The 27,161-nt window shown below is 38.7% G+C and overlaps 1 protein-coding gene across 2 annotated transcripts; it reads left to right on the top strand.

Annotated features, from left to right (window-relative positions):
- Window positions 1-11,195: 11,195 nt before the first annotated feature.
- Window positions 11,196-26,090, top strand: SERPINB11 (serpin family B member 11). 2 transcript variants are annotated; one of them, XM_008704901.2, is made up of 7 exons: window positions 11,196-11,454; window positions 12,356-12,415; window positions 13,583-13,711; window positions 16,008-16,125; window positions 22,613-22,755; window positions 23,454-23,609; window positions 25,686-26,090. In XM_008704901.2, exons 1-7 carry the CDS (start codon window positions 11,287-11,289, stop codon window positions 26,088-26,090), a joined length of 1,179 nt encoding a protein of 392 aa, XP_008703123.1. In that variant the 5' UTR covers window positions 11,196-11,286. The 2 variants fall into 2 exon arrangements, with proteins under 2 accessions (XP_008703123.1, XP_008703129.1); XM_008704907.2 differs by lacking the exons at window positions 16,008-16,125; window positions 22,613-22,755.
- The last annotated feature ends 1,071 nt before the right edge of the window (window positions 26,091-27,161 follow it).

Below are 27,161 nucleotides of genomic sequence, written 5' to 3'. Positions count from 1 at the left end.
TCACTAAATTCTACTCCTGAAACTAATATTACATTGTATGTTAACTAACTGGAATTTAAATAAAAAGTTGGAAGAACAAAAAAAAGAAAAAAAGCTTGACCCAAACCTCATGCAAAAATTAACTCAAAATTGACTTTTAAATGTAAATGTAAAAGTATGAAACTTTTAGGAAAAAAATAGAAAATATTTGGGATCTAGGGCTAGGGCAAAGAATTTGTAGACTTAACAACAAAACATGATCAGTAAAAGGAAAAAAATTGGTAAATTGGACTCTTGAAACTAAAAACTTTCCCTCTGTGGAAGTGCCTTTGAAGAGGATGAAAAGTCAAATCCAAGTATCTAACAAAGTAGTAGGTTCTAGAATATATGAAGATCTTTCAAATCTCAGTATTAAAAACCAAACCATCCATTAGAAAATGGCAAAGACATGAAGAGACATTTCAAGGGAGAGCATATTCAGATAGCAAATAAGCACATGAAAAGATGTTCCATATCATTAACTGTAAGGGAAATGCAAACTAAAGCTGCAGTTTGGTATCACTACACATTTATCGGAACACCTGAAATAAAAAATAACCACAGCAAATACTGGCAAGGACGTGGAGAACTAGCTCACTTATACACGCTGGTGGAGTGCTAAATGGTATGGCCACTCTTGAAAAACAGTTTGGCAAGTTATAACACACACACACACACACACACACAAACACACATGAACCCCTAAACTAAACATGAAATTGTGACCCCCAAAGTAGGCACTATCTCAGGGAGATTAAAAACTTACATTCACATAAAAACTTGTATGTAAATATTTACAGCAGTTTTATTTGTAATGTCTACAAATTGTAAGCAGCCCAGATGTCCTTCTATCAGGGAATGGCTAAACATACTGTGGTATATCCATACCATGGGTATCACTCAGAACTGAAAAGGAACAAACTATTGATAAATGCAACAACCTGGATGGCACTCCAGAGCATTACTCTGATTGAAAAAATGGCAATCCCAAAAGATTACATACTGTACAATTCCATTTCTATGCCATTACTGAAATGACAAAACTCTAGAAATGGAGAACAGATTAGTTGTTACCAGGGTTTAAGGATGAGCCTAGGGCGGAGTGAGTACGATTTTAAAAAGACAACGTGAGGAATACCTGTGGTGGTGGAAATATTCTGTATCTTGACCTTACTAATGTCAGTATACTGGTTGTGATACTGTACTACAGTTTTGCAAGGTGCTATCGTTGGGAGAAACTGGGTAAAGCATATGTGAGAACTCTGTGTATTAACAACTGCATTTGAGTGAGCCTACAGTTATCTCAAAATGAAAAGTTTAAAATAGAACACTATTATTAATGTATAATTTAAATATAGTGAAGTGTTCAGATCAGTCAGTTTAATCCATTTTGTCTAATACATTCACTCAGGTGTATGCCCCTTCCCAGGTAATCCTGCCCTAAGAGGAGCAACCACTGTTGTGGTTTTGATTTTTCTTACTGTATGTATTTAACCATATGTACTTACCATATACCTATGTAGTTTCTCGTTCCCTCAGTCTGGCTTCTTTCACTCAGCATAATGCTTTTCAGATTGACCCACTGTTATTGTGTGTATTGGTAGTTTGTTTCTTTTTAATGCTTTGTAGTGTTCCAGTTACAGATGCGTCCTAGTTTGTTCCCACTTGTTGGACATCTAGTGTTTAGGTCTTACATTTAAAGCTACTGTCAACATTCTTGAAAAAGACCTGTGGTGGAAATAATGTTTTCATTTCTCTTGGATAAACACTTTGGAGAGGAATTTTTAGATCGCAAGTTTAGCTTTTTAAGAATCTGACCCTTTTCCCAAAGTGGCTGTACCATTTTACACCCCCACCAGCACTATAGGAGAGTTCTGGTTGCTCCACACCTTCATCAACATTTGGTAGAGTTGGTCTTTCTTATTTACTCATTCTAGTGGCTATGAAGTGATAGGTCTTTGTGTTTTAATTTGCATTTCTCTAATGCCTAATGATATCGAGCACTTTGTTATGTGTTTATTCACCTTTCATACCTATTCTTCAGTGAAGTGTTCAAAAGAACTCTTCTTTTGAAAGAGTTGCTTTATGTCAGGAAATATTTGGCCATTTATATCTCTTTAGCTTTTTGGTTTGTAGGTGTTTCTGTGTTCCATGGACCTCCACTTTTTTCAGGTGTATGCATGGTGAATATTTTCCCCTCATGTGTGACTTGCCTAGTTTTAAGTAGTGAATTCTTCTTGACTTACCTGAGTTGCTTATTATAGTTGAAAGGCTCTTTCTGTGTCTAGTGGAAAATTAAAAAAATAGCATCGTTGATTATTTTTCTTGGGTCTATGCCTCATGCTCTTTCCATTTTGTCTCTGGGTCTTTGTTGGTTCTTCTACCTGCATTGCATCTTGCCTCTTTATATCTCTTTGGGTAGCTTTTCTTATCAGCTTTTCTCTCTTTTCTCTAACAATAGCCACTTGTCCATTTTTTTCTTTTTTTTAGTACTACCTTTGGTATCCAGATCTGCATCAAGCCGCCTTATGGACCTTTCTTAATTCTATGTCTAGTTCAAGTAAATGCCGGTAAATGTATATATTTACTATAGTCTCTCAAGAAAATGCCAAAGAGGTGGGGTTTCCAGATAAAATATACAGAACACCCAGTTAAATTTGAATTTCACATAATGCTTTCTTTAGTGGAAATATGTGCTATACATAGTATAAATTTCTTCCATATAATATTTGGGATATACTTATACTGTAAAATTATTCATATAACTGGGTATCCTGTATTTTTACTTGCTAAATTTGGCTACCCAACGAAGCAGGATGACATAATGCAAATGAAAATTCCAGAAGTTAACATTCTCCGTCCCTTTCCATCTCCCACAACATAGAGCAGATGGTCCCAAAGTTTTCCCTACCCTCTCTTCCATGCTAAGCTCCCAAGAACAGCTAACTCAGGCTAAACAGGGTCTGCTTTGTCCAGATTCCACAGTACATCTTTTACTTTTTGTTTTGTACTCACTTTCGCCCTTCACTCGTTATCTCCATTGAAACCACAGATTCTGGTCCTGGCTCAACTGCTCTTTTAACCTCCTTCCTCTGGGAAGGTTGTAAATACTTATCATTCATTGTTTTTCCCTTGTTGGAATAGGCTAAAGTCACAGATAAAAAGTTCTGCAACTTTGCTTTTTCTAGCATTCTTACGTCACAACTTCTCTTCAAGGGTGTGTTCTTTTCTAGTATGTTCTGCAATGCATTACAGCCTAGATTCTTCCCTTAGAACAACATTAAGGCAACTTCCGTTAAGATTACTTATGCCCTCTTGGTTGCCTCCAGGTTCTTTCTTGAAATTTTCCTTTAACTTCTGATGGAGGCCGTCATCAAGATGGCCTGCTTAAGGTGAGGGAGTAACTGGGGACTGAAATCCAGCATGTACTCTGCTCTCCAGCCCATGCTAACTGTCCTAGGCTAAGAGGTCCAAAAATTAACACTCTTACTTCATCTGAGTCCTAAAAATATTGAGAGCAAGTTGAAGAATTCAGGCAGATGGAGAATAAAATATTTATTACAGGTCAAGATAGGTTGAAAGACAGGATTAGATATGAGCCAACAATGGATTCTAATTCTGGTCTGCTGAAATAGACAGATATACAACCTAGTCATAGAAATTACTGGACCCTCAACGTGGAGCACTGCCCCAAGAGCAACCTAGGGCAAGAGGAAAAGACCAGAGTGTGCACTTCCTTTGGATCGCCAGTGCTCCCCATGAGGAAACTGGCAGCTTCTTTCCCAAACCTACCCACAGGCAATGTCATGGATTAGATGTGTTGGACACCTATTGTGAACCACTTTATGTGCTGTCACCCCACTTCCTATTCTAGCTGCTAGTGAGCCTGTCAGTTCTGCACAGGCTTTGAATGCCTTTGTGCACTGCAACCTGAAAATACCTCTGTCCACATCTTGCTTCTAGCTCCAGGGCTTTTCTGATGCTTCGTTGTGGGATGGGCATGCTTGACATGTGTTCAAATACAACCTGAGTTTGCACCCAAGAGTCACCTTTGACCAATGGGGATGAAAGCTGGTAGATTAAGTGCTTCCCTCATTTTTCCTCTATGTGGACCGTTCTGAGATACATTTTAGAAGGTTCATGGGAGCAGGTACCAGTGGCTAGCTCAATGTATTAGCTTTCCCTCTTTTCCTATACCACTTGTTTCTCTTTTATTCCCTGAGATCACTTCCTGCATTAATTCCAGGCCTGCAAGACTTTGTCTATGGCTCTGTTTTCAGAGAAGCCAGGCTGAGACACTAGGGAAGGAGGGGTGGGTGAAAGAGTAAAGAGAGGCAAAGAGTGTTATGTTAATAGGTGTCCTTCCATCTGGAAGAAAAAATCAAATGGAGTGTAAGAAGTTCTTCTCGAGTGGGTAAAATAACAGGGTTTCCATCTAGACTAAGGATGAAAAAGATATTCTTTGATCAGTACAATTCTTAGATAGTAAGAAAGCTAAGAAAATTAGTCTTTTTCTTACTGGATCTGAAAGGAGACGAAAACAAGTTGAAGAGGTGGAAGGTGAGCCCTAACCATGGATATGAGGCTTCCAAGTGATGGAAACCCCCAGTCAGGAGGAACTCACATTGGAAAACACTTGCTCTGAGCAAAAAAAAAAAAAAAAAAAAAAAAAAAAAAAAAAAAGAAGAAGACTGGACAGATTTAGGACTTTTCTTAGTTCTGTGTGATTAGTTGTATACAACTGTTTTTATGAGAATCTTATGGGCATAGTGGATATTAGGGCTGTAATTTTAAATCTACTTCCTCTAGTTCTTGTGTCTTTTACAATAGTTGAGGTGTTTTTGTTTTTAGGTTTTATTTTTTAAGTGATTTCTACACCCATTGTGGGGCTTGAACTCACAACCCTGAGATCAAGAGTCTCATGCTTTTCCAACTGAGGCAGGCAGGTGTCCCTAGAATGGTTGAGTTTGACTAAAGGAGATCCTAGTGCGCATCTATGATGTGCAGAAAAATCACTGGCCGTAAAAGACTTTCTGTTGTCATAAGTGCAGTATGGTCTGCCATCATAGTTGAAGTTTGGGCAGTGGTATCCCCCTGGGGAGGCTGGGCTGTGTATTACATGGGCAAGAACAGCCTCTGGGAAGCTAGGCTTGTCTCATAGTGCTGATTCTGGCTACTGCACAGCCCAAACAGTTTTTGTCTCCAGCTTTGATGTCTACCCTTAATCTATAATCTTTCTTGCATGGTGCTGAATCATACCTCTGAACTCACTTTAGGTAGAGGTAGCTTGTTGCTCCTTCCAAGCTTTTAAACTGAAACCACTGCTTGAGCTCATTGTTATGTCCTTTTTATGGGACAAGAATTACCTGCCAGCAGAAGCTCTTCACAAAAACATATACTCCATGCAAGAGAGCTTGGAAAATCTTGGGATGAATGGGCCTCAGGCCAGAAAGCATTCATCATGGCTAGAGTCTTTCTGTCACAGCTGGAATCTTTCCTTTTGAATCGCTGTCTGCCATGCATACTGAAACAGCAATCTTTGGAATTTTTAATATGGTGCTGCTAACTTGAATGTGTCCCAGTTATTCTTTTTAGAAAGACAGCTTATTTTCTTGAACAGAGATTAGGCTTGTAAATGTGTCCTCATTAGCAGGGCAGAAGGAGGTTAAGAACTGGGCACTTATCCAGAAAGCCCTGGCCATCCCGTGAGTGTCCTGGATGCAGAGGAGCTCTGGGTGGCCTGTAGGGGGACTTCCTTTTCAGGGCTGCCCTTTCTGCCAGGCGGATGTAGAGCTGAATCACTAAGGACACAATGGGAAGGGAGGGGCAAAAAATAAAGGCTTTATATTTCCTCTCCAGGGACCAGCTCCCATCTCACCTGCCAAATTGTCCACTTCACCCCGGAAAGCAACAAAGGTAAAGAGAAGTATTTCTGTACTTCATTATTTCAGCTGTGCTTGTTGTCCGAGAGGAGCAGATAAGAGCAGTATAATGGGGCAGTTGGACAGGTGTGTAATGAGCCAAATGAGCGTGAAGATTGTTTTTGGATTGAGTGTGTCTTTTGCTGATCTCTTGATGAACACATTAACATGTTTGCAATACATTAACATTGATGGTGTGCATTTTTAAAATCCTTGAGGCAGGCTGACTGAATTTCAAACCTCTGATTTGTTTAGCAAAATAGATCCCTGTTGATATTTTCTACTTACTAATAACCCTTATTCAGAGCAGAGCTTGTTGCACATGGCTCTGGCGTCTGTGTGATGAAACTTTTCTTAGTTCCTTAGAAGGTCTTAACTGCACTGGAGTGACCTTATTAGTAACTTAACGTGTTGGGAAGAATGCCTTACAATGTTCTGTCCTCTTGCAATACTTTAGTGGCAGTATCCCCTTTTAAGATACGTTTCTTCCTCACATTTCCTGAATAGTTCTTTTTTCTAGAAATCCTCTTTCTTAACCTAGAAGGGCTGCAGCCTTGGGCATCCTGTTACTGTTTTTCTCCCATGACAGCTTCCAGGTGACACATTCCTTTTGCTTGGGGGGGATTTTTCTTCATCTAAAAGCAGATAGAAAAGTACACTAAAAGAAATTTTCTGCCATTCCTTCCTTCTTCGGGAGCTCACTTCAAAGTCCTTCTGTGGGTCTGTGCATCTGCAGTAGGGTTCTGTGTGTCTTGGGACTTCTGTCTTTCATGGCGTGCTCTTTTCTGAAACCAAATGCATAATATTAATTAGACTAGAAATTATAAAACATTTATACTGTTGATTTCTCTAGTACATACCCATTGTTGGGTGATTGTGCAAGACACGGATGACTTTACAGGTAGGTTTTCCCTGCCCTCGAGGAGCGCTAAGTCTAATGAGGAAGACTAACTTATTCAGTGAATAAGAATCTGTAAATTCGTCCACACATTTGTGTCTCAGTGTCTCACAAAGACAACTACTCAGGTGTAGAAGAAACAGTCAATTAAGGTTACCAGGTAAAATCCATTGAACACCAGATTAATGTGGATACTCTGTTGTGCTAACAGCCAGAAGGGTGAAATTTTGGAAAATGAATGATGACAGTAGAGCTCTTAAGAGCTAGGTTAATGATAGTGAAAACTCTGTCTTGCAAATAAGTGTGCCAAATACCAAAGTTCATGCATTAATTTAAGTTATGTATTCCCAATAACTTTTGAGAAAAACCTAAACCTAAAGCTTTTCTTCTTGGTGCTATGGTTAAATGCTTGAAGAGCTAGAAGATCTTATTGTGAAGTGAGGGAAATAATACTCTATTTAATAACCATTAACTGTTAGAGTACACCTATCAATGCCTTGTATCTTGGACAGAATTTCTTAATTTTTCTGGTAAGATGCTATCCTTATAAAATAGGGATAATAATGATAATGCCATAAAAATAAAACCATTTTACCTCAAATAAAAGCTTATCTGAGTAGTATCCAGTGGCAAGTGGAAAGAGCATGGGTTTCAGAACAGATGGGCTTGTGTTCAAAATATGGCTCCCCCACTTACAGTGTGTGAATTCCCAAACCCTCACTGCCTTGTCTGCAAAACTGGGGTAACACGACCCATCCTGTAGGACTTAAATTCTGAATAATGTATACAGTGCTTGGCACCTACACGAACCCTGCCATTCAGTCATTTCCTTTACAAGGAAATCTCACACAGGTGTGTAAAGGGGTGTGTGTGAGGATGCTCCTCACAGCCCTGTTGCTGATGGTGTGGAGGAGGAGGCCATTGGGTGTCTGTCTCTGGGGAGTGGACAGGCAAAATGTGAAAGCATGAAAACACAGTACTTACAAGTTACAGGTGATGTTTCCAGAGTAACCTGGATGAGTCTTAAAAATGTAGTACTCAGTGAAAAATAAATTATTTAATGTAAGCTCATTTATGAAAACGAAAAAAATGCATAAAGAAACATTTTTTAAGGACACGTGTAAATAAAAGAATATGCTTTAAACAAATTATAAGTGTTGTCTCTGGGGATGGAAGAGAAAGGAAATGAACTGGGTTGAAGTCAATAAGCAAAGAAGAGAATTGTGGCCCAATGATGGCTGTGCCAAGAAAACCAAGGGGTGTGATTACTTCAGTCCTCTATGCTATGTGGTTAAAAAAGAAGAAAGAAACAAACAGGTTAATAATATAAGAGTGAATAGGGTGCCTGGGTGGCTCAGTTGGTTAAGCGTTTGCCTTCTGCTTAGGTCACAATCCTGGGATACTGGGACTGAGTCCTGCATCGAGCTCCCTGCTCAGTGGGAAGTCTGCATCTCCCTCTGTCCCTCCCCCCGCTTGTGCTCACTCTCACTCTCTCTCTCTCACAAAAATAAATTTTAAAAAATCTTTAAAAAATAAAAAAAACAGGAGTGCAAGGTTCACATAGGTGGTCATATCCCCATACTCTTTTCCTGGGTGCCTCCATAAGTGTAGGGCTACTGTAACTCTGCTATGTAGGCAGGCTTTTTATAATGACAATATGACATAGATTTTAAGAGAATAAGTTTACATTTACTTAGAAATGTGAAATCTGAAATTGCATTCTAGAGCCTGACTCCATTAGCTAACAATGTATACTGAAATGCAGAATGCAGTATGAAGAGTATAAGGTTTGGACATGCTTCATTGTTGGACCAAAATCGGTTTCTTATTAAAGTAACTCAATAAAGAACTTTCAAGGATGTTATTATTATTAGACCTGTTACAGAGAGCTCTATTAAAATTAACTTGAACAGTGTCCTGTTAAAGGTATATACTAGTATTTTCATTAAATAAGATTAGCACTAGTTTTGTGTTATACCTTTAAAAAAAACTATTAGGAGCAAAGAAAAATACAGTCCAGTCTGATAATGTAACTGCTAGGCTCTATTATACTATGCTGGGTGGTCTGATGAATAGAATAGGTAGCTCTCGTCCTTAATGATTATTTTAAGACAACTAGTTTCAATTACAGGGATGTGTCATCACCATTTCTTGCCGTATAAATTTGGTGGGTCATTATTTTGAAAGTCCCCAAGTGACATGTTTCCTTTCAGTCTCTCTCTGCCTGAGAAATGCTGAGCTGTGCACTGTCCTCCCTGCCCCAGATCTGAGGCCTTTACCCTAGGCTTGGCTTTGTTTGGCTTGTAAGGCACAAAACACTATGTTTTAGTGACAGGTATGACACTAATGTCTAAATCAGTAACCCAACAGAGTCACACCCCAGAGAACACATTTCCAGTGAGCTCAGCTCAGATATATACTGTCTGAAAACAAGGCAAGTTAGTAACTAAAATAAATATACATGGGTGGAGGTAATAGACTGGCTGTCTGTCATAATAGCCTAGAGAATACAGGCCTGGACTTGGATTCTGTAAGAGTGCACACCTGTAATCTAGAAGATGAGAGGAAGAAGAATGAAGTAGTTCCAGATCGCTGGGGGACTAAATGAGGGAAAAGATGTAGCTGGGCTAGAAATGTGTGAATGTGAGGTATGTGGGCTAATTGGTTCTAGCGGACAAGGGTGTATAAAGAAATCCCTAAAGTAAGTCGGGATGCTTTTAGCTGCAACTAGTGGAAGACTTGATTAAAATGAGAAAGTGTAAGGAAACATCATCTTACATGACAAGAAATCCCAAGGTAAGACAGATCCAGGGTGGGTTAATCTGTCTACTCAGTTAATCCATCTACTCGGTTCTGTCCACCATTCCTCTCTGACATCTGGCTTATCCTCCTGGGCTGGCTATAGCACACTCCCACAACTAGCTGTCATGATAGTAGTCACATGAAGACAAAACAACTCTGAGAGGAAGAAGAGGGCTGGCTTCCCCCATGAGTCTTTTATCAAAGGGAGGCCTCTTCTAGAAGCCCCGCAGTGACTTTTTGTCCTTATTGGCAAAAATCATGACACCTTCAGATCTTTAAAATTCTATTTATTTCCCTCTAAATTTGACTGAGGAATAATTGAAAAATATAGGGGCGCCTGGGTGGCTCAGTCATTAAGCGTCTGCCTTCGGCTCAGGGTGTGATCCCAGAGTCCTGGGATCGAGCCCCGCATCAGGCTCTTTGCCCCCCTGGGAGCCTGCTTCTTCCTCTCCCACTCCCCCTGTTTGTGTTCCCTCTCTCGCTGGCTGTCTCTCTCTGTCAAATAAATGAATAATATCTTAAAAAATATATAATATTATATATTTAAAGGGTGCAATGTGATGATTTCATGTACATAAACATTGTGGAATGTTTCCCAAGATCACATCCATCGCCTCACATAGTTAACTGTTTTTTGTTTTGTTTTGTTTTTGGAGAGGATGCTTAAGATCTACTCTCAGCATCTTTGAACTATACATTACCATAGTATTAACTGTAGTCACCATGCTGTACTTAGATTCTCAGAACTTCTTATAACTCAAAGTCTGTACCTAATTAGTCACTAATGTGGGATAATTACCTCAGTTGGCTTAAGCCAATCAAGGAAGTACTTCTTCTCTGAAGTACATGGCTAAGAGAAAGCCGCTTCATGGGATCTGTGTTTTCTTAGCAGAGAAGAAGGGAAGGGAAGGGCTGAGCAACAGGCAATCAATTTTTTTACTGTGCCATCTGGGGAGAATTTGAAGGTATCTGGAAATAGAAAAGTGTTCTCCTCCTATGAGGCTGTGAAGGTGGGTAGTCTAGTGGGATAGCATTTCGTTTGGCTGAACTTGTGTAACTCGAGAATTTCTTTTTTTAAAAAATATTTTATTTATTAGAGAGAGAGCGAGAGCACGAGTTGGGGGCAGAGGCAGAGGGAGAGAGAGAAGTAGACTCCCCGCTGAGCATGGAGCTGGATGCAGGGCTCAATCCCAAGACCCTGAGATCATGACCTGAGCTGAAGGCAGAGGGGATGCTTAACCAACTGAGCCCCCCAGGCGCCCTCGCACGAGAATTTTTCTATACAAATTCCAGGATGAGGGGGGTCTTATGGCATGGACAGTAAGAGCACAAAGACCTAATTCCTTCTGCTCTTTTGCTGCAGAACAATTTTAAATGTATACAAATGATAGTGAGACAGCTTTGAAATACTGGTTGAAAGGAACAGATTCTTCTATTCGTTAGAATCTGAAACTACTGGGAATTCCCACCTCTATCATTTACAGATTTCTCAAAAACTATGAATATGTAATTTTTCATGAAACAGTGCACTCAGACTCTTAAATTCATGAAATGTAATAACTGAACTCTATAGATTATCTGTATTTCCAAGTGATATTCTGAGATTTTTTTTTTCCCCATCTCTTCTCAGATACTGCTGGGCATAAAATGGATTCTCTCAGCACAGCGAACGTTGAATTTTGCCTTGATGTGTTCAAAGAACTGAACAGTAACAACGTAGGAGATAATATCTTCTTTTCACCGCTGAGCCTGCTCTATGCTCTAAGTATGGTCCTCCTTGGTGCCAGAGGAAACAGTGCAGAGCAGATAGGAAAGGTATGGAACACAGCAAAGATTTCCCCATAGCTTAGAGGTCTTCATGCACCCCTGTGGGTCAGCCAAATGCTCACATCTTTATACCAAGGAAATTCTGCCATCTTGTGAAAGAAGAAACATTTAGGAAAATCGTATTTCTTAAAAATGAATAATGGCTTAAATAATGCCATAATGATAATGCAAATATCATAATACATGTAGCCCAGTCTCTTCCTTCCCATCAGTGCTCTCATGCATACATTTCTGCAGTGTGCTTTTAGAGTTCACTTTTTCAGTGATTTAAATATGACAGAGAACACATATGTGGTACTATTCTTGCCGTCTGGAATTTTAACTTGAAATAAAACTTAATGACACTTTAAAAGCTATCACGTTTTTAAAAATATTCATTAGTACATTTGAAGTTCATAAAAGCCCTATGTAGCAGGTAGGGATTGTTATCCCCATATTGCAGATGGGGAAACTGAGAGGGACTAAGAGAAAAGGGGTGCTTTTCTTGCTCTCAAAATAGGTATTGTACTGGGACACCATGTAATGTTTTACATGACCCCAGATGGGCACTGTCATAGTAAATAGCTTGAGAATGGTAGGAGGGGGCAGAAGAGCCTCGTGGACAAGAGCTCCGTCCTGAAAACTGACAGATGGTAGTCGGGGAATATCTTTCTTGAGCTCTGGTTTACCAAGCATGAAATGGGGATAATATTTTCTACTTACAAAGCTGTTGAGAAGGTTCAGTGAGATATATGAAGGCTTAGTTCAGTACTCAGAATATGACATCACTAAATGTTAGCTGTTATTGTTGGTCTTTTTCTGAAATGGAAAAACAGATGCTTGTAAATACTCACTTTTATAGACTGTATGTAGCTTTTGATGCCAGTCGATCCCTCTTTTTCTTTCGTAGGTGCTTCACTTTAATCATATTGCAGAGTCATTAAAACCAGAGTTCAAGGACTCAGCTAAGGTATGATAATATCATTGCTGAGCTGTCAAATGCTCTTTAACATAAGGGCACCAAGAAATTATAGTGCACGGGTTGAGTAACAGAGCCTCTATTTGTCGTTTAAGGGAGTTAGCAGTGTCTCCCTCGATCTACTCCTTTGGTCTTCCTGATAATTGCTACGGCCTGTAGAGTTAACATAATGGTAATAAGGATAATAACGATGATAAAGTCCCCCAGATTTTATCACACAATTTATTGTCATCCTTGCTCAAATTTTCTGTTCTTTTATGGACTGCGCCATAGATCTTAATATGGGATTGAGTCTGCCAGCCTTATCTACAGATTGGTAGATTTTTTCAGTGGGGTCACTGAGGATGGACCCTGATGTTTGCCTTATAGTTAGACCCTGGGAAAACAGGGCCTGATGCTCCCCAGCCCACATTGCCTGGGACCATGGTCTCTGCTCTTTTCTAGTAGGAGAATTCCTTTAGACATCAAAATTATATAGAATTCACACATGAAGATGGTTGTGTTTGATTTTGATTGATTGAGAAAACACATAAATGCCTATAGGTTCACAGAACCCCACTTGTTGTGAGGAGTTGAAAGCTCGTAGTTTGGGAAACTTTGCTTTAGGGACTGTAGGTATACCCCTGTAATGTCCTTGAGTTTGGATGCATCAAAGTTGTAGGTGTAACAGAATTGCTCCTGTGATGGATGAGTAAGGTCAGTTCAGTGAAGGGCTGAAGTGTTTGGTTACATGGTCACACAGAAAACTGAGGCATTGAAAGTAGTGTGATAGAAAAGAGAGATGATTCTGTAGGTGCAGGGATAGCAATAAAACTTGGATCATTGCCCTGAAGACCCCACTAGGATCTCTCTATGAAAACTTGTGCTTTTGGACTAACCCATTGGGGTCAGCAAGTGCTTATGTGTTTTGCAATAGCTTATAATCCTGCACACAATCTGTGAGTAATGTCACGGAGTGCTGAGATTATTGTGCTAGAGGAAATCTAGAGAAGGAACATGCTTTAAACACTCCAACTCCTTGTTTGTTAGTATTCTCTACCCTTATATTCAGAGGCAATCATCTTGCTCTCTACTTATTGTTTTCACATTATTTATAACCCTCCGATGGCAAGAAATCAAGCAACTTAATACTCCATTCTTTGTTTACTGATGCTTCAGTGCAGCCAAGCTGGAAGGATTCATTCAGAGTTTGGAGTCTTATTCTCTCAAATCAACCAGCCAGACTCTAACTATACCCTCAGCATGGCCAACAGACTCTACGGGACAAAGGCAGTGGTGTTCCATCAGGTATGTTCATGTGGAATGCTGGTCCACAACTCTCTTGGCATCCTGTATGTTCTAAATTTCACACTGTAAAATCAGTGAAGAGTGAGAAGAGCTACATGACATTCATCTTTAAGAGATTAAATTTGAGCTGACTTAGAGTTTCAGTGGAATGATTTTACCAAACTCCCATTTAAAGTTGTGAAATATCATAAAAATTTTATTTCTGCAAAAACCACCGAAGTTGTCCAAGAAGCAAGTTCAGGGATGAAGCACAAAACAAAGTAGTTAAGAATTCTCTTGTGGATCAGAAGAAAAATGGCATGCATCTCTCATCTCTTTTTCAAAGGTCCTTAATGTCAGATTACTAAGAATCAGTGGAAAGTACACTGGACTGGGAGCCCAGAGATCTGAATTCTGTTCCTTATTAGACATATGACTTTGGACAAGTCACTTTTATCTTTATTAAAATGAGAGAATTAGACTTAAATTCTTACTAGCTTCAAGATTCTAACATTGTTTATAACATTTCCCAACGGTATTATAATAATGTAGTTTTATTGAGTGTTTACTATGTGCCCTTCACTCTACTTAATACATTATAGGTATTATCACATTAACTGTCACACAGTCCTAAAGCATAAGTATAAATTAGCCATTTTGCAGTTGTGAGGCAGATTCTGAAAAGTCCGGTTGACAAAGGTCTCAGAGATAATTAAGTGGCAAAGCCTGAATTTGACCCCTGACCAAATCCATCTTCCTCTTTCAATTGCTGTGTTGTCCTGCTGTGATAGAGGTGAAATGCTAGCCTCAGAGACATAGCTTTTATTTGACCGGTTTTATTTACATGCCAGCTGGGGGAAGCAGGATGAAGTCCTGAACTTTTAATGTTTTTCTCTAGTCTGGTAGTGCAGTCTGTGTCTTATAGTTGATTGTCAGAATTTCCTTCTATTGTCCTAAAAACATAGAGGGAATATTTTATGGAGTACCTGCTGAAGTGGCAGGGATGAACAGTCATGGTCCCTGAAGTTGGAACACTCCTCTTACCCCTCTGTCTCCCCAAAACAGTGATCTGGACATAAATAGCAGAGAAGTGTTGATTTGGGATAATGATGATTGCATCTGTTCCTGAAGTGTGAAGCTCCTTGTTAGTATCATGAAGATTGTCATGATCTGTATCATGGACGAGATATTATTATCTGGAAAAACTTTCATCTCATGGGCTAAGGGTGGTCACCTAAGCATGTTCCAACCACAGTTGGACCAGCTCAGGACAAGAATCATCCTGAGGCCTAGATTCTGCCCTTAGCAAGCTTTCTTTTTGTTCTATACTGGATTTAGTCCCAAGAGAACCCAGTTAAACAAATGGCAAAGCCAAATCCCAGGTGGCCCTTTTCATACTTGTCATAGTTCTAAATCTTGTATCATCCTGCTCAGTTCATGTTGGGGTGCTGGGTCCTGCTGGACTATAGAGGTATGTCCCCAAGTTCTCAAGAATGGAATTGCAGGTAGTTTCACTTGGGTCCATGTAGATCTGGCTGCTGCCTCGGCAGTGAGGCAGTGGAAAGTTCCCACTTATAGGGATCAAGGGGCATGGGTGGTAATCAGTGGTGGGTCCAGAATGTCATATGGGGGCCAATTTGGGAACTTGGTTAAAAGGGAGGGCTAGGTTCTTTATACTGAATTTGCACACCATTTTTACTTGGATAGTATAGGTGAATAAAATAGTGAGTTCCTTAAGATATTTTTGTTCACGTTTTACATAAAGTTGAAAAAATGCAAATTATGTACATCAGAGAATATTGTTACTGTTTTATCTATAATGACTTTTGGGGAGGTTGATATATATATAATACACACACACACACACACACACACACACACCATGGGGAGACCTGGCTCTCCATTAGACCTCAAACAAGCAAAATGTACTCACTCTGGTCCTTACTTATGTAATCACTCTAGATCTCAGTGTTCCAATGTAGAACATAGGGCAGTAACTCCCATTTGTCTGCTTTGAGAGGACAGAGTAGTGAGAGTGAACTGCAACTTGCCATTTTGCTTTGAACATTTTAGAATGAAGAATGCCAATGATATGACAGAAGAAACAACCAAACATTTCTGATCATTGCTTTTGGAAAGCTTTTTGATTTGAAATCCATTTGTTTTATTAAGAATAAATACACGTGGATTCTGCTTCCTCGCAGATGTATATGCATGAGCTGCTTTTGTCTCTGTGTTGTAGATTTTAGAACACATAGAGCTGTAGGCTTTTGCTTCGCTTACACTATTTTTTGTGTGATTGTCCTTTATTTTACAGCAATATTTAACTTGTTCTGAGAAACTGTATCAAGCCACACCACAAACTGTTGATTTTGAACGGTGTCCAGAAGAAACGAGGAAAACTATTAATGCTTGGGTTGAAAGTAAAACTAATGGTAAGATTAAGTCCCACATGTGTCTCCAAACTTTATTCACACTGTTTTGATAAGCTCCCTGAGTCAGTGTTAATAAGGAAGCTGGGTGAAGTCCAGGAGCCAGCATAGGCAGGTCAAGAATGGAGGAAATGAGGGATTATTTTGAAATATTTGTAAGTATCCTCTACAATCATTTGTCCTGACTGGGAGCCAAGCTTAGTGACTGAAAATGAGAAGAACACTATTTCTACTTTCTGCGATTAAATTTAATTAAATTTAAATCTACCTTTCACGATTTTAAAATAAACCTTTAATTGTCAAATATTTCTTTAAAATTGGCAGGTTAAATGTTTGGATTTAAAGATGTATCCATTTCATTATTTAAAAAAATCTAGTTAAGGAAAGATTTAAAGAAAAACAAGTAGAGAGAATAATATAATGAATCCTTATTGACCCATCACTCAGCTGCAGGATTTACTACCTAAAGCCAGTGTTTCAGCTATACCCTCGCCCTTTTCCCACTACCTCTTCCAGGACAAATCCCAGAAACCCTCTTTTTGTCAGGCTGTTTCCTATCAAAAATACAAGTTATTTAAAAGAAAATACCACTGCACCATTATTACATCTGTAAATTTAAAAATAATCATTTAATATTAACAAATAGGCAGCGAGTTTTTGTATTTTCCCAATTGTCTCTTTTTTTGTTTGAATCAGGACCCAAATAACATTTATACATTGCAGTTGGTCAGTATGTTTCTTACATTTTGACTTTTAAATTAAACTTTTTTGATTGAACTATATATACTTATAGAAAATTCATACAGTCTATGTTTGCTGTTCAATGAATTATCACAAAGCAGAAATTATCACAAAGCAGAAATTATCACAAAAGTGAACGCCCTCAGGTAACCTCCCTCTACCTCTACCAGGTCAGGGAAATAAAACATAGTTACTAGGAAGGGCACACTCAAAGGCGGCTCTTGTGCCTCCTCCCAGAAACTAACCCACCCTATTGCCAAACATTAAAACTTCTCTGACTTCTTTTACTGTGTATTAGTTCTGCCTATTTAAAAATTTCATGTAATTGGAATCATAAAGCATATATTTAAGGTTTTTAGGTTAACATTTTGTTTGTGAGATTCAGCCATGTGACTGCAGGTTGGCATGGTTTGCTTATTTTCATTGATGTCCGTTTTGTTCTCTGGAAATACCTAAATGTATTCATCCATTCTACTGGGTCTTAATGAACACTTGGGACATTTTTAGTTTGGGTCTCTTATGAATAGTGCTGCTATGAGCATTTGATGCATATCTTTTGGTACATATAATGAATGTGATTTTGTTGGGTGGATAGCTTGGGATGGAATTGCTGATCATTTAAGGTATATATATATATGCAATTTTGGAGACACCAGTTTTCTAAAGTGGTTTGCCAATGTACTTGCCCAAGCAATGAATGAGAGTTTTATTTATTCCTCAACTTTGCCAACACCTGTTAGTCTTATTTAGTCATTGTGGTTGGTTTACTTTTAATTTGCATTTCCTTTATGAATGATGTCATTGGACATTTTTCATACACTTCTTATCTTCCTTTGTAAAGTGCCCATTTGCATCTTTTGCCTATATGTAAGGATGTTTTGTCTGTTTTTTCTTACACGTTTTTAGGAGTTACTGAATGCATGTGTTGCAAATGATTTCTACCATTTTGTATCTTCCCCTAATGGTGCCTTTGATGGATCGAAGTTCTTAATTTGAAAGGATTAAAATTTATCAGTCTTTTCCTTTATAGTCAGTACGTTGGCATACTTTTAAATAAATCTTTTGCCTACTCCTAGCTCATGAAAATATTTTTATATGTTATATACTAGAAGCTTTATTGTTTCACTATAGTCAAGATTCATTTAAAAATTCATTCCACTCCACATGGACATCTAGTTGACATAGCACTACGTATTGGGAAGAGGATCCTTTCATCACTACACAGCAATATAAACTTTATCATAAACTGGATGACCATATATGTGTGAATCTGTTTCTGCGTTCAGTGTGCTCCGTTTGTCTACTTATTCCCATGAAAATACCACAATTATACTGGCTTTACAATATGTCTTGATAGCTGGAAGTGTTAAGTCCAATGTTGATCCTCTTCTGAGGCTGCCTTGACTTAGCTTGCTTGATCTTTTGCATTCCATATATATTTTATTTATTTATTTATTTATTTATTTATTTATTTATTTATTTATATTTGAGAACAGTTGATGTACAATGTTATATTAGTTGAAAGTGTACAACGTAGTGATTCAAGTTTATACATTATGCTGTCTTCACTACAGGTGTAGCTACCATCTGTCCCAATACATTGCTATTACGATATCATTGACTGTATTCCTTACGCTGTGTTCTTTCCCTTGACTTAGTCTCTGTCCCCCTTTCCTCTTTGCCCATTTTGCCCAACCCCTGGCTCACCTCCCCTCTGGCAACCATCAGTTTGTTCTCTGTATTTATAGGTCGATTCTGCTATTTGTTTATTCATTTGTTGTTGTTTTAGGCAGTCATAAAGAGGGGTGAGATTGTGCTATTTGTGACAACATGGATGCATCCAGAGGGATGCTGAGTGAAATAAGTCAGACTGAGAAAGGCAAATACCATATGATTTCATCATAAATGGAATCCATACACATTTTAAAATCAACTTGTCAGTGTCTGAGTTTAACGTACTAGTCGAGGGGCGCCTGGGTGGCGCAGTTGTTAAGCGTCTGCCTTTGGCTCAGGGCGTGATCCCGGCGATCTGGGATCGAGCCCCACATCAGGCTCCTCTGCTAGGAGCCTGCTTCTTCCTCTCCCACTCCCCTTGCTTGTGTTCCCTCTCTCGCTGGCTGTCTCTCTCTGTCAAATAAATAAATAAATAAAATCTTAAAAAAAAAATAACGTACTAGTTGAAATTTTAGTTGGAATAATATATATTGAATCTATAGATTTGGAGATAATGGGCATTTTATAATACTCAGCTTCCAGTCCATTTCCATGAAGTTTACCTCTATTTATTTAGGTCCCTTTAATTTTTTTTCAATAACATTGTGTATTTCTCTATGTTAATGTCTTGCGTGTCTTTTGATAAATGGTTTTCAGATATCTGACGTGTTTACTGAATTATAACTAATATCAGTTATGTCGAATTTTATTTGTTGTAGAAATATATAATTGACTTTCATATATAAACATTGCTGAGTTCTCTTAATTCTAGTTTATATATTATTTTAGATTTTCTATAAATACAATCACTTCCTCTTCAACCTTTCTTGATTTTTTTCTTTTCTTGTTGGCTAGTGCCTGCTGCTGAATAGAAGTACTGATACGGGACATCCTTATGTTGTGTCTTGTTTCTGGATTTATATCTTGTTTCCAAATGATTTTAATAATAATATGTATTTAAGTATAATGTTTGTTGCAGGTATTTTTATGAATATGTTTTTTTCAGATTAAGGAGGTTTCTTGCTACTTCTTATTTGCTAAGAATTATTTTTTCTCTAGCACTGAGAGACTAAAAGAAGTTCTAAATTCTTGGTCTTCACTCTCTGCTGTGTTTCTCCTTTTCTAGGCTTGGGGCAACTTTTGAAACTTCATTATACTTTGAGGGAAAAATTGTTCAGAACTCTCTGTTGAGCTCATCTGTCTGTGTTTCTCCTGTCTCTGGGATTTTTACCCCTTCCGTGTTGGTTCCCTGCTTCTTTGAACTCTATTTTTGGTCTTCGCAACCCTTTCATGATGTCGACAGTTCTACTCAGTTTCTGTGTCTCTTGCCACTTTCTGCTCAGACTTTTTGCCTCTCCATTGTATATGATTAGCGGTTGCTTCAGAAACAACCCAGTGTAGAATTTTTTAAAAAATGTTTTCAGCTTTCCTTATAGTTCTTGCCAGGGATATTGATCTGTTATAAACTACACTCTCATTGCCTAAAGAAATCTCTTTACATCTCTTTTGATCTTTTAATAATTTCTCTTTTGATCTTTTAATAATTTACCCCCCTTCTTTTTTCTTACAGAAAATTTGTTGAAGGAAACAGATATTTGCCTACATTTTCTCATAGTCTAGATGATGATGACTAACCTTGAAATGCCATCTAGTAATTTCTTCTGTTTTTATATTTCTCATAAATTGGCAGTTTGACCTAGAAACTTGATAAGATTCTGATGATTTTTGCTTATTTGTTTGTTTTTTTACTTTTGACAAATATGCTTCATTGGAGGACGTGTGTTTCCATCAGGAAAGAAATAATATCCGGATGCCCCCCCCCTTTTTATGATGTTAGTGGTCTTTGATGATAATTGCTTCGGTCCATTATTTCATCAGGAGTTATAAAGTTGCAGGATTCCGATTCTTGCATTCCTTCTTTATAAGCTGGAATATTTCTATATGAGAAACTTCTCCTCATAAAGTATTTGGTTATTCTAAGTACAGTTCATATGAGAAAAACAAAAAAGGAATGCTGGATTCTTTCTCTTCGATACCACTTTCAAAACAACTTTTTTTTTTTTCCTTCTAGCATCCTTTGAAGATAGCTAATGAGTTTTAATTTTTTTAAGATTTATTTATTTATTTGAGAGGGGGAACAGGGGCACAGGGAGAGAGAGTCTTAAGCAGACTCTGCACTGAGCTTGGAGCCTGACACAGGACTTAATCTCACGACCCTGAGATCACTATCTAAGCCGAAACCAAGAGTCAGTTGCTCAACCATCTCACCACCTAGGTTCCCCAGCCAATGAGTTTTCTTTTAAAGTATCATTATGAAATCATAAATTTAAACATTTTGGGATGTTTCAATTTATTGGCCCCTTTTAGTCAGAGGTCACATCTTTATATTGGCTCCTAAGTCCTTCTGATACTACCCTTGCAGAATTTGATAGCTTCCTTGCTTTCCAGTTGAACCAGATGTTCCAGGCTCATGTCCTTCTCCTGACCTAGAATTATTTACCTCTCAAAGAAATCCTGGATCATTTTAATGATAAATGATATTTAGAGACCATAATCTGGGTACAAGAGTACTCATTGATACTGGCTTGGTTATTGTTTATAGGCCTTCTCAGTGAATACATTTTTTAGATGAAATACAGTATAATTTCTTACTGATATGACCAGTTCAAATTCAGATTCATAGGACTTTTACTTAACATCCCCCTTTTTTATACCTGTCTCTCTTTTATTTCATGTCAAAAATCCTAGATTCCAGTATAAACAATATTATTGAAAAATCACATCATCCAACATAAACACAGTCTCAAAGTAACAATACTAATAAAATATAACAATAGCTTTAAAGACATCTTTTGCAGTTCTTTTTGTCCTTGTGGTAAATTTATCCCACTAGAAATATACAAATTACCATGTTGAAATCATCTCTCTCTGTGTGGTTATGCCACCAACTCATTGTACCAGTAGTTTCTAAGGTTTATGAATATAGACAATCATATCCCTTGATACAGGAGAGAAGTTTATTGAGTAACAAAATTAGGATGAAATAACATCAAAGTATAAAGTTAGAGCTAACTACATTCATGAAGAGCGTGTCAGTAATATAAAATAAATACTTCTCTGAGCATAAAGACCATGTTTCTAACATATTTGTTTCTTATTATTTCACTTACCAGTGATAAACTCTCAACAGTATTTTGTTGATTGATAGACTGATGAATATTATCCAAGCTTAGTAATAGGTGACCAGATTAAAATATTTATTCAGTTCTTTGTATTAAGTTAGAAAATGCTTGGAAAGGTCTACAAATTTTTCAGATCTGTTAATTTACTTAGAACAGTAGTAGAAAAATTAAGCTTAGAGTGATGTTCCAGATATCCCTATGTTTCCTATTGTTAGATTATATTCCAAAAAAGGTTTTATAAATTGCAGTGTACTGGGGTGAACCAAGAGAGCTTGGTGTTCAATCTGATTGGTATGTTTACAAAGCAAGGTACACCTTGTATATTTTTATGAATTGTGATTTTCAGATGTGTATTTAAATCTTGGTATATACTTGTGACACACTAATTGCTAGGACATTGTAAGAATGAATGAATCTTTTGAATACTTAAAATATTTGGATGTGGTAAGGTGCTGGTAAGTATAAAGCCTGATAAATATTAAAAGGAAGCCATAAGAGATCATTAAAAATTTTCTAAATAAGCAGTAATATATAGGAGTGCATTGGATATAACTAGGCATAAGGCAAGTTGATCTTTAGCTGATATACTAACTATTCCCTAGATGCCGTCTTCTGATTAGAAATAACAAAGCATTCAATTCTTGGACATAAACTTATTTGGTAAGGACAGCCTCGATGACCAGGAGATAAGTAGTTCTCCTGGCATCTCAAATTTAAAACGAGCCTTAAAAAAGAAATGGTTCCAAATTTCTAGTGACTCTTCAACTCTCTGTTGTTAATAAACCCAAGTTCAAATCCAAATACATTATCTGGTTGTTTTTTTTTGTTTTGTTTTGTTTTGTTATCATTATAAGGAAAAGTCACAAACCTCTTTGGAAAGGGAACAATTGACCCTTCTTGTGTAATGGTCCTGGTGAACGCCATATATTTCAAAGGACAATGGCAAAATAAGTTTCAGGAAAGAGAGACAACTAAAACCCCTTTTCAGCTAAGTGAGGTAAGTATTTTGTTTTCAGATTGATGATAAGTTCAGAAGAATGCTATAATCATTTAAGGACAATTTAGCAAGTTTTAGTGAAAATACTGGTTTAAGTTTCCAGAGGTTTCTTTCATTGTGTCTTTTATGAATTTTATTTTCATTTTTCCTTATAAGGTGATAGTAACTTTTCTCAAAGGGCACCTGACTGGAGCCTTTGGACAATGGGGCCGCCCTGGCAGAGAAGAGAGCCTGCCCTCTCCTTATCGTTCCCTTATCCACGCATTCTTTCCACATATGCTGTGGCTATTTTCTCAGCACAACAAAACTATCTATAGTGTTTTTCTCCCAGATAGTCTCCAATTGGCTTAAAGAAGAAAATGATCCTATTTTTCCACATAAATCATTTTAGGTGGTAATGTTGGCTTTGGTTTGGGGAAACATTATTGTTATTCTATATGTTACTATACATATATATTTTATATGGAGATGATTATATATATTATTTGAACTAGTGAGGCTCTAACAATGATTTATTTTAAAATAAAAAAATAACCTTTGCAAAGGAAAGTAATAAAGGGTATACCTTATTGTTTATATTTTCCCCATGCCTTTAGTGTTAATGCAGATATTCATGTTAGGCAAAAAAATCAGTGTGCGTACATTTGCATGCATATAGGTAACTATTCTACCTACTTACAACCTTTTTTAAAAAACAGGGTAAAAGCGTATTTGTGGAAATGATGTATCAAACTGGAACATATAAATTAGCCTTCATAAAGGACCCGCAGATGCAAGTCCTTGAGCTGCCCTATGTTAACAACAAACTAAGCATGATCATTCTGCTTCCAGGAGGCATGGCCAGTCTGGAACAGGTAAAGACTGCTAATGTGCAGAGAAAGCGTGTGTGCTCGTACCTGCCCTCCCCCAGCTATGTGTACCGCATGATGCTGGTGTGGTCAGTCCCTACATCAGTCACACTGGGTTCCGTGGGATTGCCCCTGGGGCTGTGAGAGGTGCCTGCCTTCAGGACAGTGTATTTTGGGGGAATAATCTATTCCTACATCAAAGAGGGCGCAAGGAGGCAACAGTGCTGTCTTGTACTAATACCACACCTACTGGTTACTTGACACTTGGGAAACATCTTTCTGTGGTAATGAAACTATAATGCTGCTTAGGGTCTTAGTCCACAGAAATCTGATTAGCCATCTTCCCTCTCAGGAGCAGTTTTTCCAACCCAATTATACCATGCTTTCATGAGCTAACCACCCTTATTAGCATCCTGGTTTTGTGGGGGAAATGAGTGCCACAGCCACTGAGAACAGGTTGTGGTGGCAGGGGTTTGGGTCCAGCCCCCTCTCCCTGGCAGCAGCCAACGCTGTCCAGCACAGAAGCAGGCAAGCCACTGATAACGGAGTGACTACGCTTCCTCCCAGCCTTGCTGGGACTGCCCAGTGCTCTGCTGGAATGCCACACAGTTTCTTGGCAGACCAGCTGTGCTTCTGGGATCTTGGGGAAGGTGGCCTACACCCACGGATGGGATGGCCACAGTCAGGGGTTTCTAAGTCAGGGAGGGAGTGTCTGCCTGAGGTTAAACAATGTGGCAGGTGGATGGGGGATAGGGAAGGCTTCTTGAAATGCCTGAGCCAGGATGTATGTGTTTGGACCTCTAGGAAGAGAAGCATGGGCATGGCCATGAGAACAGAGTGATACTGGTGTGGCCAATTCAGAGGGGCTTGGACCTCTGGTTGCCTGTGGTGGGCTGCCATGGGAAGATATTTGGAGGCAGATTGCATTTTGGAAGCAGTTTAGAAGTGGTCTTTATCAGCTTGTGTTGCATTCATTTATTTGTTCATTTATTCATTCATATACCAGACATTGAGTGTTTATGCTAAGAATTCTAGTGGGTTCTAGAACACAGACAAATGCGTGGTTCCAACACAGAGTTATAAATATCATGTAACAAGTGCCACGATAAACTCTGCCGAAAGTCCTATGGAAGTAGAGAGAGTAGAGAATGAGGAGATCAGGAAGGCTCCTCATAGAGTAATTTCGATGTCTCACTGGAGGGGTAGAAGTTGAGTAGGTGGAACAAGGGCACTCTGTGGTCTAACCAGAGCAAAGAGCACATGCAAATGCCCTAGAGGTATGAGGCCACGAAGCGGGATTTGCATCCTGAAGTCAGGGTAACTTAGATTAGGGCAGAAAAGGACGACAGGAAAGGATAGTTAGGAAGAAAAACCATCTTTACTTTATGTCTGATTGTATATTGTCAGGATGAAGAGAAGGTGCCCGAAAGTTTTCAGCTCTCATAGTTGAATGTTGGGGTTTTGGATGCCATTTAGAGCTGTGGGGAGGGCTGGCTGGAGGGTGTCAAATGCCCAAGGGGAGAGCTTACGTGAAATTATGGCACTGGGTGGAGGATGAGAAGCCGGGATGTGAGGCTGCATGGTTAGATGGAGGCATGAAGGGGCGTGTAGAGCTGAGCTTCAGGGGGAGCAAAGCGGAGAAGGACAGGAGGGAAAGGAAGCAGAGCGGAGTGAGGGGATGGTGGTGTCACAGAAGCCAAAGGAGAAGCAAGTTCATAACAGAGGTTGCGACGAAATGTTTCAGGTTTGAGAACCAAGAAGAAATGGTGAATTCACCCAGAACACACACAGACTCCAGAGACAAGAGAGGGAGTATAGGTGAAGCCTGCATGCTGAGGGAGGTCAGGCAGAAGACTGTAGGATACACATTTGAGGTGTTGACTTATGAAACATGGGACAGGGAAGACGTGGCTGAGTGCGAGATGCTGTTTCTTTTTTCCAGATGGGACTTGAGCACGTTTTCAAAGTAGGAGAGAAAGCAATACATTGAATCATTCCCACTGGGAATTATAAAACAAACAGCATTTAATACAGAGAGCTCGTATTAGGCTCATGTGGACTCATCTGTGTTTTGTCTCTCAGATAGAGAAGCAGCTGAACACAAAGACGTTTTACGAGTGGACCAGCTCTGCTAACATGGTGGAAAGGGAAGTTGAAGTACACATTCCCAGATTCAAACTTGAAATCAAGTATGAGCTAAATTCCCTGCTAAATTCCCTAGGCATGACAGATATCTTCAACGAGATCAAAGCTGATCTTTCTGGAATATCACCAGTTGATGGCCTGTATTTATCAAAGGTCATCCACAAGTCATATGTGGATGTCAATGAAGAGGGCACTGAGGCGGCAGCAGCCGCTGGGGACAGCTTCCTCGTGAAAAGACTCCCCATCCGGGCTCGGTTCCTGGCGAACCACCCATTCCTGTTCTTCATAAGGCACAGCCATACCAACATGATCCTCTTCTGTGGCAAGCTCGCCTCTCCCTAAATAAAACAGCTTGAGCAAGGCTCAGAGTCACAGAGGAGGTGCAGGGACAAACCCATGACTAAAAGCAGTTCATCCCTCACACACCTCTGTACCTTACTTTGCTCATCTGCGAAATGGGTCTAGGATCTCTCTCAACTTATACCTTGAATTGATGAACCTTAAGATTATGGAAATCATGGAAGAAGGTACATTTACAAAAAGCTCCCCTAGTTCTCTTATCTTTGAAGCCTCATTTAAGTGCTATCTGGATGACATAATCAAGTCAATGAGACTAATTTTAAAGGGTTAGATTTGTTTGACTTGTATATATCCATGATCTCTTGAATAAGTGACCAGTCTACCTTCAGAACACCAATTCGAGGGCTTCAACTTTGATTGGATTTTTAAATATTGTAATTTTCCTTGCATGTGTAGATACAACATCATGAATTTTAGCTCAAAATTCTGTATTCACTACAATAAATACATAAAATGCTTTCAATTCTTTAAAGATTGTTAATATACCACAGCAATTAAATGACTTATGAAAGGAGACTGAATAAGGAGAAGTCTAATTCAGTGAACATTTTCATGGAATTTTTGGCCAAATATTTTCAGCCCTAAATTAGAATAATAGATTTTTCTTTTTGCCTCCCTCCCTTCCTTTATTCCTTCCTTCTTTCCTTCATTCACTTTTCTCTGTCCTTCCTTTTCTCCTCCCACCTCCCCTCCCTCCCTTCCTTCTTCCTTCCTCCCTTCCTTCCTCTCTCTCCCTCCCTCCCTCCCTCTCTTTTTTTTCAATAATGCAGTGAGTAAAAGTTCAGAATAGCAAAAAACAGAAATCAGATTTTTATTAAAAATGATTTTTATTTTAAAAATTTGAGAAAACTTAAAAAGAAATCCTTCTTATTTTCTATTCAAGATAACATGAGGTGATAATCAGATAATAATGGCCATGATACATTTACTGTCTTCTCAGTACCCTCTTGGTAAGTACTTCCTTCCAGAACTTTCTCAGAGATGTGAGCAAAACAGAGGATCCCCTCAATTCTCCCTTCCCTAAATCTGTCTTAGAAGAGACAGTCCAAAATC

The sequence above is a fragment of the Ursus maritimus genome, unplaced genomic scaffold, assembly GCF_017311325.1.
Source record: "Ursus maritimus isolate PB19 unplaced genomic scaffold, ASM1731132v1 scaffold_18, whole genome shotgun sequence".
NCBI classification, from domain to species: Eukaryota; Metazoa; Chordata; class Mammalia; order Carnivora; family Ursidae; genus Ursus; species Ursus maritimus.
The sequence above is the reverse complement of the archived record's forward strand: the minus strand, read 5'-3'. Positions and strand labels throughout refer to the sequence as shown.